Here is an 18,553-nt window from a genome sequence, read left to right as displayed (position 1 = left end):
ACAGGTAAAATGTTTACTTTGTACAGGATTTCTACAAATACCTGTTAACCAATTTCAGGGCTTTTTCTGGGAACTCTTTTAACATTTCTGATATCACAGGGTGATTTTTGCATGTATATTAACAAAAATTAAACATGAGAAATTGTAACATAAAATAATCTTTAGATATACATATACTACAGTTATTAGTAGGGACCTGAAAATTAACAATCAATATAAACTCAAAAAATAAAGCGATTTCTGATGCTTTCAAGCTGAAATGTAACATTCTATTTTTTTTTTTTAAATCCTTTACACAATGTATTCTTTGCAGATAAATCTCTAAAAAGTTGCATCAAAGAGAAAAAAAATGCTTTGATGAATACTTGTAAATTTAATAATGAAGAAACAAAATTCTCTACTAAACGTTTCAGGTTTAATTGAGGAATCTCCATATGGCCTGCTGTGCGGCTGTTTCCGCTGTAGCTTCAAGCCCTTCCGACAGCTGACCGATGCAGGAAAAGGTAGGTAGAAAAACAACATGCTTTTGTGTTTCAACTATATCGCCTACAACACTGCTGCCACCTGAGCCAGCGGGGTGTGACAGATGAGACAAGATAACACCCTGGAATGTGCAGGGGCGAGTGGTAGAGTCTCTGCTTCCCTTTGTTAGCGAAGGTCACTCCCTCCCCTCCTCATCAACGCTCCCAGGCGACGCGTATTGCAGCACTCTTTACTTTTACTTTATACAAACTTGATTTCTGAACAGCACAGTGGCAAAAGTGCCATTTTTTTATATTTGCCTGCCACTCCATATTTTAATGGGCCCGCCTCGTCAGGGGTGTATGTGTGTTGGTGAGGCGGGATGATAAGTGTGATGCTCGATGGTATTTCCAGCGCGGTATAGACTCTAAGAGCAAGGCTCTGAACTAACGCGCAGTCTTCTCGTTGTCACAGGATAATTGTGAAATTTGAGCGGTGACCGTAACATTATATTGCTGAGAAATGAAGATAAAGCTGTAATGCAATTCCCTTAAGAGCTTTCTAGAATCTGTATCGGTTGTTTTACGCCTAAAAATTACTCTGTGTATGTGCCCGGGTAGGCAGAGCCCTTACAAGAAGCCGTGTAAATCACTCATAATGACCAAAGTGGCTTCAGAAAAGCTCTTGTAGCGAGTGTTGAAGTGCTGTCTTTTGCTGACTAACTTTAACACTGACAGAATCTTTTCTGCACCTTAAATATTAAATCAGTAATATAAGACATTTATGAAACAGAATTTTTGTGAAGTTATTAATAAATTATAGAGAATAGTTGTGGTATTAATTTTATTTTAGATTATAATTCTGTAAACAAAATAGAACCCGAAATAAAAATAACCTAGGTTTTAGTGCAAATTTTGTACATAAATAAAACCGCTTCTAAGAAAAAATAATTTTCCCTTTTTCAGGTCTCTAAGTATTACCTAGCTGCACATTAAAAAGTTAAAACCTAAAAGGAAATAATTTCCACATGACTTAAGTGGACAGTATTCCATATAAAACAGTTTGATCTTGATCTCCTTACCACAACAAAAACAATAATTTAAATTTTATCACAAGTGATAAAATTATTCTGCTACTTGTTAATAACTCTTCATAACTAATCTCTATTAATCCACAGAAGCCGGTTATCTCCAGAATTATTGTAAACAATCTCAGTGTTGGATTATTTATAGATGATAAACGCCCATCAAAATAAAGGCCACGTAGTTAAATTAATGCAGTTTGAGATCAAAATACGTGTTTGCAAACAATTACTATCGATTCAACTTAAACCACTGAGTAAAGGCTATCAAACTTGTATGTAAAATGCTAACATAATTATTTTCCTTATTAAACTGCGTGTTTACTGGAAAAAGCATGAGAATTCACGAAAAAACAGAAAATCAACAGGATTTCGAAATGTTTCCAAAATTTCTCGAGGTGCCCAAGGTAAAACGAAAGCGGTATGTTCCGTTTCACTTTTTGTTAGTAGAAGAAGAAATTCCAGACATACATATGTTGTGATTTCCCTGACTTTTCCCTTGTGTTCTGGTCCGGTAGCAACCACGGACAACACGAAACAGGGACACTCAGCAGGTAACTGCTCCCTGATGATGGCGACTGCAATGTCGACCACGGCCAAGGACTAGGGATGTGAGAGTACTCGACATTTTGGGGTACGGTTCGAATCCACAATTACCCGAACCCGGAATCGTTGTACGTACATGGATTCGAACCGTATTACGAATATTCACAAAAGTTATAAATTAATTTAATACGGCTCAAAAATACTAGCAGGGAAAAATAAAATTAGGCTACTATTACGTAAGTATTTATAATATGATGTATCAAAGAAAGATATGTAAATTAAATAATTAACACAGTGACATTAAAATAATTTTGAGATTTTGAGAGCTTAAACTATAATTGCGAATTTCGCCGTATAGCAAACTATAAACTAAAAACAAATACATACCTACAAGAAAAAAAACGTCTTGGCTATTTATTGGAGAAAAAATGGTTTCGTTTGCTGTAACGTTTATAAAACTGAGATTTCCCTGTGGAGTGCAGTTTGTTACGATTGAGTTTGAGAATCGAATATGTTTTGGTTTTCATATTTTAAAGTGTTTATTAACTTTCAAAGATATTATTAATTAAGTTTACATAAATTAATTATAAACATTTCTATCTCAGTGTAATAAATAATTGCCAGTAGTTACAGTTAGAAAAAAGAGAACACACATTATTTTTAAATTAATCAGTTATTTTTAATTATTCTGTGCTTAGTATTCGGAATCGGATTCATATCTTGAATATTGCCAGGGATTCGAACCGAACTGAAGATCAAGGATTCGCACATCCCTACCAAGGACACGGCTACAAGCCAGAAGCCGTGGAGAGCCTGCCGAACACCGGGGCCACTCACTGTCGGAGCCGCCGTCGTCCTCGCGGGGGAGGCGCCTCTGGGAGCGTCGCGGCGCCAGCTCGTCGCCCGGCGAGGGGGAGGGCAGGCCCCCGTCCAGGAGGATGTCCACGTACTTCAGGTCCCTGCCCCCCAGCGTCGCCCGCACCTCGTCTGTCTCCACCTCGCTGTCGATCCGCATCTCGCCCCCTGCAACGCCACCGCGTTCACGTACACCACCGTCCCCGACACCCAGGCAACCGGCTGGACGGACGAGCACCGAGCCTGGGGGCGAGGGTGGTCCGGGGCGGAGAAGAGCGACTCTTAAGAGCTCGTCTACAACAGTCCCGAACCCGTGCGTGGTCCGTGCCCTTATCCGGATGTGACTGACGTCACATTGTCTCAACGAAAAAACTGCCCTGTCCACGATTGCGATGTCCGATGTCCGAGTGTATTGATTTCTAAAGTCGTCACCAGAGCGCGGTAAATGTGCCAAACCAAATGTTTTCGTTTATTGTTCTGATGCTTTGCAGTTTGAAATTGAACTTACGAAAGTTATGTAAGTTACAAGTGACTTACGACACCTTCCATTTCCTTCGACAACAAAAACAAACACCGCGTTTTCCAAACGGGAACCGGAAATTCAAATATCGTTGAGTTTTCTGTTCTTTTTTTCTGCGTCCGAAGTACACAGGTTGGGACGAAAAGTTCAAATTGACGAATGTCTTCGGACCAGGTAGGTTCGGACCTTCGCCCACTTGACGCATGGCGTCAGAGGGTCACGTGGACCAATCAGTGACGAGTGTCCTTCGGACACAGTTTAGGACATTGCTATTGTAGACGGGCCTTTACAGTGGAAACTGAAACCATGTTTGGCGCGACAAGTAACACTATCTTTTGGTTGGGCCCACATTTACTAGCCAAAAATAACCACTCATAAATTTCTTTGTATTCGTTATAAAGAAATACACATAACTCCATATTTCCGTGATAAGTTATAATTACTGAAAATCAGTAGAGTAAAACCTCACTAACACAAACCTTGAGGGACCATGCAATAACGAGGTTTATATTAACCAAACTACTACAAAATGTATCCATAATATTTATATAATTTTTAAATCAAATTAAAATTGAGTCAAAACTTTAAATTTTAAACAGCACCAAATTAATTTTATTAGGGATTGTAAAATACAATTTTAGGATGACTACACCCGTGGCTCCAAAAGAAATGTTTTCTTCTGTATCACACCTAAAAGGTTTTAAGATATAAGAAAAAAGAAAAGGTTAGTTGTATTGATTATTAACTACAAAAATACATACTACCATCAAATTTGGAAGAATAAATAGTAAAGATATTTTCCCTTAAATTTATTTTGATTGCTCTCTTGCATTTGAAGTTTGGTCACAAATTTTTACCAGATATTTACTAAATAATATGTTTGAGTTGTAAAAGGTCACACAAGATATCACAGCAATTAATATTCTCATGCCTTTTACCACTATTAAATAATGTTTGGTAAATGTCTGAAGAGAAAATTTGAGACAAAACAAAATGGAAGATTGCTACCGTGATAAATTGACAGGCAATGCCCTCAAATGGTAGTTGATGACAAGGAAATGAAACACCCCTACACGGTGCGAGAGATCCAACCTTGAGGCGCATGGCCCAAGCAAGATCTGGAGCTAGCAAAGACATGGGTCGTACCCTCTCGAGCAAAAAAAAAATTAAGGAGCTATTTTATCGCCTTCATCACTATAAAAAATCAAGAAACTCCAATTGTAATATCACAAAAATACCTCAAGAAAATTGCAATTTTAAACCTTTGCCGCAATAAATAAAATAATTTAGTTTTTTAAATGAATTCTTACAGACAAGCCCCTATAGTCCCGAATTATCTCTGGAACACATCTTACCCAAGCAGTGTCTATCCGTACCATTTACTACAAGATCACTAGTTATATTTACTTTAAAAGTTCAAAGTACGAAAATAAAACAAATCTTTTCAGTTTAAAAGTGAGATACAAACCATAAAAAAATTTGAAAGCAGTCATGAGGACTGCTGACAGAAGTGAAAACTTAAAACTATAAACGAACAATTGTTATTTTTGGATATCCAAATTAATTGTTTGATCTTAAATTAAAACTTGTAAATCAAAATAAATATTATTAATATTCATAATAGAATTAAGAAAAGACTAATATATAATTTGAAATAAGAAATACTAACTTTGTAAAATATAATAGTTTAACATAAGAAAATATTTTTTTAATAAAAATCAGAGACTTATTCACAATTTTTATGAAAAAATATTATCGCACAACAAATTTGTTTTATCACATTAGTAAAATAACTCCTAAATTACTATTAATAAGCATTGCATAGTAATTGTAGGTGTTAAAAAAAAATAATGATGTTCTTAATTTTTAGGTTATATTGCTACAAAGACTGTTTTCTTCATTATTCAAACTATAAATCTATATGAGAATATTAAAATATTTTATACGCACTTTTTACTGCACGCACAGTAATCATATACTTAAGATTTAAAAGCGCAATCAGTTATACTAATAGGAACAGATATAGTGTTGTCGTTAACATTTCACGTGACCATATCGATGACGACTTACATGAATTTAATCCCTATCATAACCTAAACATATTTGCATCGGCCGGGTATTACACATTCTCTTCTAATATCTTTGCTTAAGACCGCAATCAATGTAAACCAAATAATTGTTAAAATAATTATTATTACGTACCAATAATAACTATTAAATTAATAATGACAATTATTACGTATTAATTGAATATACTAAACACAGCGACACAACAGCAAAGAGCAGCTGACTGTATCTTTCTCGCTCGGGTACACTTGGCGGTCCCGAGTTCACCCGAACGAGCCTTTCCCCTCAGAGCGTGACGGATCCGCCTAGATTACTACCTACGAAAAAATGTGTGCGCGGTGCGCCAAAAAAAGTTTTCACTTCAAAAAACTGATTCAAAACGTTTGTTAAACACGAAATCTAATCACGAGGCTTTAAATTTACCAACTGCATGCATGCGGTTCCTGAGTTCACCCAATCGAGCCTTTCACCACGGAGCGCGACGGATCAGCCTAACTTTACTACCTACGAAAAAAATGTGTGTGCGGTGCGCCAAAGGATGTTTTCACTTCAAAAACCGATTCAGAACGTTTGTTGAACACGAAGTGCAATCACGAGGGTCTAAATTCACCGACTGCACGCAAGGCACTGAGCAGATGTTCGTCGCACGCCATCGGACTCACCGAGCCGGAGCTGCGACTCGAGCAGCGACTGGTCGATCAGGCCCGGGTGCTGCTGGCTCACGGCCAGCGTGATCGAGTCCAGGCTCAGGTCCGCGTCATCGGGCAGCAGCTTCATGTCCGCGTCTCTGGCGTCGTCCACGCCCTCTATCACCAGGCCTGCCACCGCACGGTTCCCCTCCCGTTACAATCAGCATGCCAACATTACTGAACAGTAATATCCCTCCAACACCTCTATCACAAGGCCTGCCACCGCACGGTTCCCCTCCCGTTACAATCAGCATGCCGACATTACTGAACAGTAATATCCCTCCAACACCTCTATCACCAGGCCTGCCACCGCACGGTTCCCCTCCCGTCACAATCAGCATGCCAACATTACTGAACAGTAATATCCCTCCAACACCTCTATCACCAGGCCTGCCACCGCACGGTTCCCCTCCCGTCACAATCAGCATGCCAACATTACTGAACAGTAATATCCCTCCAACACCTCTATCACCAGGCCTGCCACCGCACGGTTCCCCTCCCGTCACAATCAGCATGCCAACATTACTGAACAGTAATATCCCTCCAACACCTCTATCACCAGGCCTGCCACCGCACGGTTCCCCTCCCGTTACAATCAGCATGCCAACATTACTGAACACTAATATCCCTCCAACACCTCTATCACCAGGCCTGCCACCGCACGGTTCCCCTCCCGTCACAATCAGCATGCCAACATTACTGAACACTAATATCCCTCCAACACCTCTATCACCAGGCCTGCCACCGCACGGTTCCCCTCCCGTCACAATCAGCATGCCAACATTACTGAACAGTAATATCCCTCCAACACCTCTATCACCAGGCCTGCCACCGCACGGTTCCCCTCCCGTTACAATCAGCATGCCAACATTACTGAACAGTAATATCCCTCCAACACCTCTATCACCAGGCCTGCCACCGCACGGTTCCCCTCCCGTTACAATCAGCATGCCAACATTACTGAACAGTAATATCCCTCCAACACCTCTATCACCAGGCCTGCCACCGCACGGTTCCCCTCCCGTTACAATCAGCATGCCAACATTACTGAACAGTAATATCCCTCCAACACCTCTATCACCAGGCCTGCCACCGCACGGTTCCCCTCCCGTCACAATCAGCATGCCAACATTACTGAACAGTAATATCCCTCCAACACCTCTATCACCAGGCCTGCCACCGCACGGTTCCCCTCCCGTTACAATCAGCATGCCAACATTACTGAACTAAACAGCAACATCCCTCCAACACCTCTACCAGCCATGTCTGTAAAGGATCAGCTATAGACTGCTATTATTTACATTGAAAAACCATAAATAGAAACTAAATTAATATTTGTAATGAGTAAATAATATTTTTGATTAAAAAAAAACATAAACTAAAGATCTGTGAAAATAATTCTATATTTAGATAGAAAAAATTGATACAACTTACGGTAGGTAAATTTTGTTTAATTGTGTGGTTTACCTCGCCTTTCAGAGTTTTGTGGTTTATTGACCTTCATTCAGGTGTTTGCTGCTATTGCACTGTTATTGCTATTCATCATACCTTTGAATAGTATATACAGCAAAACCCCTTATTTGCACTTTTCATGGGGACAAAGTAAAAAAGTGTAAAAAGCGGGAAAGTGTAAATAAAGGGAAAAGTATAAAAAGGAGTACAGTTTACCTTATTTAGAATTTTTTTCCTTTTGTTTAATAGCACATACTACAATGCAGGTACAAACACACTAACAACAAATTTTACTTTAGTATTTCATCCATTATTAATTTACCACATTTGACAAAAATAAAAAAAAGAATGAAAGCCAAAATGTTTTTCTGATTACTTCCTAAAAATAAATTTGAAATTTTCTTCTGCTTGCTTTTTTGGCTGTTCAAGATTATTTGCCTCTCCAAATTATAAATACAGTTGCAACCGGCAGGGTTTATAACAAATACGGGCTACATACACATTGCTCACAGTAAAAATTTTTTTAAGAAAAGGCCGCAAATTGTTGAATATTTACCGTCAATAGCGCGCCAAACGCGGAGAAAGGTCATTGTACTCGGTCAGCTGCTGTAACGACGCGGCGGCGCATGCGCACTCTATGCTCCGCCCAGACTCATGACTCATGACGCCATCAGCCGCCAACCAATAGATGCGAGCTTAGCGGAAAAAAATATAAGCTCCACCTCCCGTGTACCAATTTTATCCAGTTCTAATACCAGTTTATTGGTATACGCACCAGTTTTCTCGCTGCCGTGACATGTTCAAGTTTACGTTTATCATGATGTCTTGATACCAATAATTAATTATTTACGATCCCCAGAAATAAATGGTTAGTTTAAAAAATATGGCGTCAACTGTACAACACTTCCCAAATTATAAAAGACGTATAAAACAGTTACCAAGACACCGCTCATTTTATCTTGTGAAGTTTATGTCTCGTACCAGTATTTCGGCTAAGTTGTGACATAAATACAGTATCAGAACTTACAAGCAGCCATGTTTGTACATTCATGAGTTTACGTTTTTCCCTCGTGCATTTTAGATTGTCTCCTGCTATAATTACTCGTACTTTTACACGCCTAGGCTTAAATTATTACATGTTTAGAAATAAAAGCAACTTTTCATGTTATAAAATATGTATATTTTGCTATTTAAAATGTTCATTGCCTACTAGCTCCACGGTATTTTCTGGTTGTTTATGGTTGTTACGTGACGTAAATAGCGGGATTGATTCGATTTTTGAGACGTAATTCGCGGGAAAGTATTGTATTGGACTATATGGGAACCAAACGGGACCTGAAGAATATAGTGCAAATAACGGGAAAACGTAAATAACGGTAACGTAAATAAGGGGTTTCGCTGTATATACTGTATAGAAGTCGCGAGTGGATAGGGTTTACTCTACGTTTTTCAGGAGCATATGATGAGCAGCTTGGGAACTTCACCGCTGCAGGGCGCTGCCGTAACGCCCTGTATCGTCTTAGGTTGTTATTTGCACGTTAGAGCGCAGCACTGTCGCCGGCTGTCATTCCCCCCCCCCCCACCCACCCAACATTCACTGCAGCTCAAGGTCTTTTAACGGGAGTTTGTGCGTCACAAAACTGTTAGGGATGAGAGGCGGGGGTAGAGGGTGGGTGGAGGACAACGCGTGTACAAGGGAGGGTGGGGGAAGGGGGTGTTTGAAGAGTTCGACACTTGTCCGCCTGGGACCACCACGAGTCGATGCCCTAGAGATGGTGGCGATTGCGGCGGTGAATGAACCAACTACCTCAAACCGTATTGGAATATTTTAACCTGGGCTGGCGACTTCTATACAGTATACATATATTCAAAGATCACACTCGGGAGACCCGCGAACTCCTCTCACCGTGCTCCTTGATGGACTCCAGCATGCTCTGGATGGCGTGGCCTCCTTCTATGCTGTAGGCGATGTTCTCCCCAACCCCGCTGCTGATGAGCAGCTGGATGTGGTCGAAGCAGTCGGCCTTCACGTCCTCGTCGTCGGGCTGCGACAAGACCACCGTCGCCGGCTGGACGTCGCGGTACTGGGCGGTCGACAGCTGCGGGCGCATTCACCAGCATTTTCACTTTTTATACCCCATCACTGGGGTCAAGATATCATGGTTTTATTTTTTAGGTCAATTTCGTTTTTAAAACAGGATATTTCGGTGTTATCAATTTAATTTTTTTACATACTTAGTATGAATTTGTTCATAAAAATGACGTATCATTCGACCAACTAACACATGATTAGAGACCTGCAAAATTTGCGGTTTCAATGGCCTTCAGGACAGACTGCACATACCCCTGCACACTCGGGCAAATAACGCAAGTTCATTGGCTGCTGACTTGTAAGTCGTCTTCAGCTGGTTTGTCCGTGATTCGATCCTTCTCTGGTTGAGGGTTTATAATTATTGGTTGAGATTCGTCCAGATGAACAGCAAGCCAATAGCAAAATTATCTAAGAGGTATATGTGTTTGGATTCTAGCCTATCACCGAATGAATCCGCGAATTTTGCAGGTCTCTACACATGATGCACTTAAACCAAATTTGGTCTCCCCAGAAGCGTTAAACGTTTAACGCAACCTTGTTGGAAGTCACATTAGAAGTATAACTTCAAAAATATTAATATATTCTATTTAAAAATACATGACTTAAAAAAAAAAAAACCCAGTTGGTGTAAAGCACTGTGGTTGAAATCGGCGAAGCCTGCGGTGAACTGAAGCACCGCCCCGAGGTACCTGGGCCCTGGCGAGCGGCAGCTCCCCGTCGCCCCGGGCGGGCCGGAAGAAGCCCCGGGAAGCGGCGGGCGGGTCGCCCCCGTGGATCGGAGACGCGGGGCCGGCCGGGGGAGGGGACTGCGCCACGGCGTACCCGGGAGAGTAGCCGGCCGCCGAGCCCATGTTGGGGTCCAGCGGGCTCACGCGGTGCCCCAGCTCCGCGCTCGACGACGGCTGCGGGGAGAACGCGTCGCCCTCGTAGCCAGGGAACGAGTGCACCAGCTCGCCGGGCGATCCCTCCACAAACTCCACCTGGAAGGAAGACAACACGGTACAGCGAAACGTCTTTCACACGGCACTCCCGGGACCACAGCCATGGGGATCGTCCATTAATCACGTGAGGCTCGAAAGAGCGGGTGGATGGGGGGGGAGGGGGGGGGGAGGGGGGGGGGGCAGGTTCGGGGAAAAAAACGAAATATCACAAGGGAGGGAGGAGGGGTGTAGTGATATATCACGTGTATTTATTTTTTCAGCCCGATTTCTACTAAACCGAAAAAGCGACGCGTGACCTCGACTCGCCGTAGCCAGGCCACAATATCCCCGCCCGCCGCAACATGAACCACCCGGCTCGGCTTGCCAGTCGCCAGTAAGACTGCGATTTTGGCGCCGAATACACGCTGTGGTTAATTTTCCAGAATTAAATTAGATTATACCTATATTTAAAGATAATATTCTGAAATTTTTAAAAATATTTTGTACCAAAAAATACACGTGATTTATCTGTGGGGGGGTGGGAGGGTAAGGGGGTTAAAAATTTGCTAAAAACAATCACGTGATTAATGGACGACCCCATGCTGGATCATCAAACATCAATACAATTTTAAAGGGAACATAAAAAAAAAATTAATATATATTTCAATAGTATTTTTAAAAAGTTGTAATAAGCTGGTCTATGTAAAAAAAAAAAAAAAAAAAAATAGATGAGCACTGGTCTTCTTCAAAATATCATTTAGAAAACACGTACCCATGCCATGCAAAATGTAACCTCAATAAATTAACAAAGATTTGAGATACATCAAATTTCTGACATTAGGTTTGTGCTCATACATTGAGATATAAAATAAAGTGAGAGGTTGGCTGAAGCCATCTTCATTAAAATTACCTTGAAATTTTACAACAAAAAAAATTGTTGAAAATGATGTGTTTGTTTTCGTTTGGATTCTAAAAAGAAATACTGATGTGAATGACACTGAAGTCGGCAAAAAGTGTGTATAGACAGTTAAAAAGGGTAGGTATTGATGGAAAAATATTTAATTCTTACCCTCCCAACTTATTAAATAATTAGTTAAAGATATTATAATTTTATTATCAGAGATGGTAATTGGTTATGTTTCTTGACCTCATGTAAATAACAGCCTTTTGTATATCTCAGAAATATGTGTGGGTCAGCAACGTGTTTCCGTGCTCTTTTTTCCCCCATTAAATTGTGTTTTTAAGTATTTCTGATAATATACTTTATTAAATTGGACAAAGCAATTTAAAGTTATTATTACTTTGCTATTTGTTGGTTAATTTTAATGTAAGTTTGTGTAGTTTGTTTGTATTATTTGCTATGGTTCTTTGTCTCAAAACAGGCTGATGTAATAATTTTGTCAGTTACATAAGTAATAGAGTGAGATAAAGAGACACAGGAGTACTTGTGCGTGAGAAAAGAAATCACGATTGGTCCCGTGGACAAAGTCGCAAAGGATAATGGCCCGTTTTCAATACGGCAAAATGCTTTTTTCATTGGTTGTTATTAATTGTAAGGTCCTGCTCAGTGATTGGCATGTGACTCCAACTACTTCCAGTGGGGAAGAAGGTGAATTCACACGTCGCCACTTTCAGTCTTTGCGCAGGCTCTTGCAGAAGCTGGATGTGTTGCGTGGCGGCTTGCCAGGTTACAAACATTTTCACGTGATTTGAGTTGAATTTCATGCCTTGGTCCAAGTCGTGCTGTCCAACATAATTTAAACATCATAAAGTTTTACTTGGCACACCAATACATTTGGTATGTCCCCTAATGTTTACGAAACTGACTACATATGGGTTTATGTTACTACACATTAATTTGTATTACAATTTTACTACACTCTATATTTAGTTTTTTGTTCAACGTTATTTCTGACTTAGATTAAGACCTTTGCTGTCTTATTTTTTTTTTTGTCTTTCCTCGATTTGTTTATGCGTTGCTATTAGAATCAGAGGTTTATATTTTCTTATTTTAGAATCGCTTGTAGTACATATTTCATTATTTGGTGCTGATTAAAAAAATCATTAATTTTTTATGGAAATTTTATAATGACGGGGTCTGAAAAAAAGCTGCGTGACCCTGCATTTTTGTAGAGAGATTCGGAAGCATTGGTGCGACTAAAGGTGTCAGCTCTTGCTGTCTTCTGAGGAATGGCATACAGCCTACTCTTCGTTTTGCTTCTCATTTGGCCATCCCTTCCATACTCACGTACAAATGATAAAACTGAATCTGTTTGTCTGTAATCTGTTTAACTGTTAATGGTGGTTATCTAATAAACTAGGGAACCCTATGATCGACTTTTCTTTTGGTGGAACCCCAACTCCTTCAAAGAAAGTTATTTGACAATAATTGTCCTTGCCTTATACGACATTCGTACGGAACCCCATGGTTACGCGGAACACCTTCTGGGAAGCCCTGATCTAATGCTTCAATAAGAACTTCTATTGGGGCTTGTACCTCCAAGTCTGGTGTGGGCCAAGGAAGAAAACTAAGTCCATCAGCATTTGCAACACAGTATGTCCACAAAAAAAAAATGTCAGAGTTATAAAATTTAACAGTATCAACTGTAAGCATTGTACATTGTTGGTTCAAGGTCACAATTAAAGATTAACTGAAATAGTTTCAGATCAGTGCATGCGCGAGTACTGCTTTAATGTTTTCTCGCTTGTAGTGCGAAAAATGGATCTTTCCCCAATCAGAAGGTGAACCTATAAACTTCATTTGGCAACATGATGGGAAACCCTCCCCATTGGAATCTCTTTGTACGAGAGTGGCTGAATGTCGAAGTCCTCGACCGTTGTATTGGTCGTAATGGTCGAGGCGACAGAGCTCTTTTTCACTGGCCTTCACGTTCACCTGACATAACACCATTTAATTTTTTTCCTTTGGGGCTTTATATAAGATTGTGTCTACATTCCGCCGCTACATAATGATTTGCCAGAGTTAAGACGCAGAATTGAAGAGGCTATTGCTTCCATTACTCCGCACATGTTAACCAAAGTGTGGGAAGAATTTCACTTTAGGTTAGGTGTATGCTGTATAACTAAAGGTGCACATATTGAATATAGGGGCCTATGTAAAAAATAACTTATTTGTGTTTACCTTCAATTTGATGTATGATTTCTTGTAAATATCTAAATTAAACTGTTATAATATACCATTGATAATGGTAATTCTTGGGCACCCTGCACTACTGCATGGCTTGTAATACAAAACAAAATCACATCTGCTAAGCATGATACTCCAATGTAGCATTCGTGGTGATATTATATTCGGGGTTACATTGTTCGTTGTAAATAGACGAAGAAGAGGTTTATGATCCGTCCAAATTTAAAACTTCCTACTGTAGAGATAACTGTAAAATTTCTTCACCCCAGCAATTATACTCAGTCAGGGCCGGAATTTGGGGAGGGCAACCGGGGTGAAAGCCCCGGGGCCTCCACAAACGGAGGGCCCCCACAATAGAGACATCGGAAAAAAAAAATCTTTCAAATTCTGACAAGTAAACGCTAGTAAAAATATTTTCCTTTGATATTCTTTTTTCGCTGTTTTAACTTTACCTACAGTACTTTGTACATACCTACATGATTATATTATTGTTAAATATTAACAGAAATATTCATTAACACTAAAATTTAATTTCATATAATTCTTGTCTCCGATTATATTTATGTATGTTTTTTAAATACTAAGAGAATCTACTTGATTTCACAATAAATTATTTAATGGAAAACTCAACTGAAAAAAATTGTTCATTTTATTTGGAAAATAATTTGGGGCCAGGGGGCCTCCGCTCCTCTGTTGCCCCGAGGCCTCCAGACCTCTGAATCTGGCCCTGTACTCAGTGCTTCTTTGTTGGTTTGAGCACAATCACGCGCTGCAGACATCATGGCATGGGAACAAATAGACAGGAACGTCCTCCCCCTGTGTTTCTTGGGTTCAAACAGCTCCAAACCAAGCTGAGATGCATCACCCGTCAAGATCAGCGGTAATGCTTGGTCATACTGTGCCAGTAAGGAATCTGATGTCAAAAAGCGCTTAGTGGCAACAAAACCTGCTTCATGCTTTTGCATCAATCTCCAATGCACTGCAATGGTTCTGGAACATATGATTTGACTGCCAAGAAAGAGTGGTAAAAGTTGAGAAGTCCTAAGTATGCCTGTAACTCTTCCTTGTTTGAAGGTGTAACTGTTTCATGAAGGCACAAACTTTATCCGGTATTGGTCGGATACCATATTTGTCCTATACATGACCCAGGTATGTTACTTCTGGTACCCCAAACACACAAGTACTTTGCTACGGAGACTGTCCATTGATGCACCCTTTACTAAATCAAGCCCAATAGTAAATTTTACATAAATCGCTGAAATAAGCCCAAGGCAACACACAACAAATTGCAATACGTATATTTACCTGAAATGCTCCCTTTTGAGTAACTATGGTCCAAGCTTTTGTTGCTTCATCGTCAACAACAAGTTGCTGGAGTACATGTGCCTGATCAATCTTCGAGAAAAGTTTGCCACCATTTAAATTCACCAGCTGGTGACAGATTGAATAGGGTAGAAATATTTTTTTCGGAGCTTTATTTTGTGGTCTCCACAAATCCTAACATCCCCATTTTGCTTGAGTGCAATGACAATAGGAATGCTTGACAGATGTGGAAACACCTTGTGACACTAACCTATACATCTATCGCCTTCTTTGGACAGAAGCAAATGGACAGAGCGAGCTTTCAGCGTAGCAGAGGACTCATAGCTGTAAAGGCTGTAGCTATAGGCTGTCCAGTCTACTTTCCAAGGCTTTTACTGAAAACTTCTTTAAAACTCACTTTATGATTTCACTACCAATTTCACCAATGCATAGCAACCCTTTCACTTCTATCCCCAAAAGTCTCATCTGCATTCTGCCTAAAAGGGACAGTCTCTGACCCTTGGATACAATTGAAAGGTACGACATTGTGAGCCATATTGTTCTTTGCCCTTTTACAAGATCCCAGATGCCCTGTTCTCTTACAGAAAAAAAAAAAAACATTCCGTGTTCTTGAAACGACACACCAACCTGGGATGCTGTCCCCCACATGTGCATGGGGTACTCGGCTTAAGGAGATTGGTGCATGTTATTATGACTAAACTAATTGAACAGTACATAGTTAGTTCATAAATAATTTTTTTTCCTAAGTTATTTCCTTGTAAATTAATTTATTTTCTTCACAAACTAACAATAAAAATAAATAAGGTTCTTGGTGTAATTTCCGTGTTGCAAATTTGTTGTTTCGTAAAAGAATGGCCTGCTGGGCGTTCAGTTATATTGTGGTGTTGAAACAGTAAAGTTATGGAAACGTCTATTGTCTTATTTAATTACAGACACAACAATAAGGTGCTTGGATTAAATTTTATATAATTACATCTGCAAATGTGAAAAATTTTTATTTTCTTTTGAATGAAAAAAAGAAAGAAAGAAAATTACAATGCCAGTATTAAAATTAAATCACACTTTTGATGGTTGTGATGATTATTTTTTTTGTTGTTCTTTGCCCATGAAATAGTTAATGATTGAAAACAGACCTTCATACCTAATAACTTATAACGCTAACCATTCAAATAACCATTTATTCAATTGGAACAATAACTGCCATAAGTGGTACTGTAAAAGGTAAATATGTAGTTGGGCGATATGTGTTTAAAAAAAAAATTTGAATCCGAAAATATCTTTATTCTATGCTCTTTAACTTCCTCTTTTCATTAAACCCAGCGGAAATAAGAAACTCTAAATACTTTAGGAGATATCGAATTTTTTAATTTTCATCACAATACCTGTGCATTAATGCGGCATTATCTTTGTTTCTTGTTTACGAGTTGGCAAAGGAATTGTACTCGCCTCTAACTTAGGTGTTTTTTTAACATTTCAAATTTTAATGTTTTATTTGTAATTTGGATATTGCTGCGCAAGTAATAAGTAAAAAAAAAAATTACATGAGTTCCTACTGTTCATCCTTTGTCCTGGTTTGTTTGAAAGTATTTATCAACCATTTTAATAAATAAGGCATTCACGAACACACGGCAAAATAGAAAATGACGACGGTCGAATAATTGTACAGGTTTTGTATTGCAAAATAAGAACTGCAATATCTCCTAAAGTATTTGTAATTTCTTGTGCAATGTGTGAGCTTTGCATACCTACAGAAATGTTGATTTTTGAAAATCAAATATTTTATTTTTATTGTTTTATTTATCACATTCAGGTTTTTTTTTAAGAATTTTACATGAAATTTTGTGTCTGAGTTTCATATTATAAGTCTATTTGCAACATGAGAATACATGGAATTGCTCGTTTCCAAGGTTAGATGTTTACACATTAGGGATCGTCCATTAATCACGTGAGGCTCGAAAAGAGGGGGGGGGGGGGGGGGGGGGGGGGGGGTCGTCGGGAAAAATCACGAAATATCACAAGGGAGGAGGGGGGTGTAGAGATATATCATGTGTATTTATTTTTTGAAGTGATTTCTACTAAACCGAAAAGCGACGCGTGACCTTGACTCGCCGTAGCCAGGCAACAATATCCCCGCCCGCCGCAACATGAACCACCCGGATCGGCTTGCCAGTCACTAGTAAGACTGTGATTTTGGCGCCGAATACATGCGTAAATCACATATAAGCCTTTCCTTTATTATTTTTATGCCAGTGAGAATAAACCTGCTACCTTAATGTGTGTCTGGACATTTTTATACAAGTGATTTTTTTTTGGGGGGGTAATCTCTGAAACCTCACCACAAATCAATAGGGGGGAAAGGGGGAGGGGGGGGTTAAAAATTTGCTAAAAAAAATTCACGTGATTAATGGACCACCCCTTACTAGCGAGTACTGAAAGACTCACTTTTTTTTTTCAAGGTAAAATCAATACTTATTTAGGTTTACCCAAGATCCTGCTATAAATGTTGGCCTAGAATAAAGCATACACAAACCATTCAAATAGTCACAGTACTTAATTATAAAATTTGATTGTATTTAGAACAATATAGCTGGGTTGACAGTCAACCTAACCTATTAGCGAATTGGTCACTACTTAACCTATTCAAAAATTTGTCCTTACAATTACAATGCAATGCCAACGTACCGTAACAAAATACAGATGTGGGGACGCTTCTTTCTGATTCAAATCCAACTCGCAACTCGCCACTGGCTCCCACTCCAAGTCTGCCCCGGTCTGGTTCGGCATCGCAGCGGCTGATTCGCCGTCTTTCCCTGGATTATCTGGAGGATCGATGCGTTCCATTTGTGGTATTCTGCTTTATTACTTCATCAGCGAACTTGTCGAACTGTACATGGAACAAAAACATTAATCAATAACATTTGCGGTTGACTGACAAAAGCTGGTTAGCCTAACAATATTCACAAACTTCCGTGTAAAATGAACTGACAGTCATATCAACTAATTTCTGCAAATACAGTGTACATTTCTAAGGTTCAGGCTTTCGTTAAAATGGGTTTTCATTAAAATTACATACGTCAAACACTACAATTTACTTCAGCTCAATTACCTAACTTGCCTAATCAAAAAGCTTCTGCTAAAATGTAAAAACAGAATGGATCAATCCATATTGAAAGTATCGTGGGAGACAGGAATACTCACATGAAATATAAGGATTCAGTAACGCCATAACAGCCCACGAAATGCAATGCATACAAAGTTTAAATTACACAAACACTTCAGAAATACTCAAAAACGGATAAAAACTAATGTTTTAACACTCATCAAACGTGATACAACAAAATTCCTCAAAATAATCCTACCCACACCCGCCCAAAATAGATTACTTCATCTTAGTCGAA

At 39.4% G+C, this 18,553-nt stretch overlaps 1 protein-coding gene across 2 annotated transcripts in view; it reads right to left on the bottom strand.

Moving 5' to 3' along the window:
• The window catches only part of LOC134541229 (PR domain zinc finger protein 10-like), a 119,073-nt gene extending 100,523 nt beyond the window's left edge, over positions 1-18,550 (bottom strand). For both annotated transcript variants that reach the window (XM_063384494.1, XM_063384495.1), the window contains exons 1-6: positions 18,354-18,550; positions 17,838-18,039; positions 10,454-10,744; positions 9,579-9,771; positions 6,194-6,349; positions 2,927-3,112 (exon numbers count right to left, since the gene is read on the bottom strand). In XM_063384494.1, coding sequence (XP_063240564.1) covers positions 2,927-3,112; positions 6,194-6,349; positions 9,579-9,771; positions 10,454-10,744; positions 17,838-17,996 — 985 coding nt within the window. In that variant the 5' untranslated portion in view covers positions 17,997-18,039; positions 18,354-18,550. The remainder of the gene's footprint in view (positions 1-2,926; positions 3,113-6,193; positions 6,350-9,578; positions 9,772-10,453; positions 10,745-17,837; positions 18,040-18,353) is intronic.
• Positions 18,551-18,553: the final 3 nt, after the last annotated feature.

This window comes from Bacillus rossius, chromosome 18, assembly GCF_032445375.1.
Source record: "Bacillus rossius redtenbacheri isolate Brsri chromosome 18, Brsri_v3, whole genome shotgun sequence".
Classification (NCBI taxonomy): domain Eukaryota; kingdom Metazoa; phylum Arthropoda; class Insecta; order Phasmatodea; family Bacillidae; genus Bacillus; species Bacillus rossius.
Note: the sequence above shows the minus strand (reverse complement) of the source record. Positions and strands in the feature narration are given on the sequence as shown.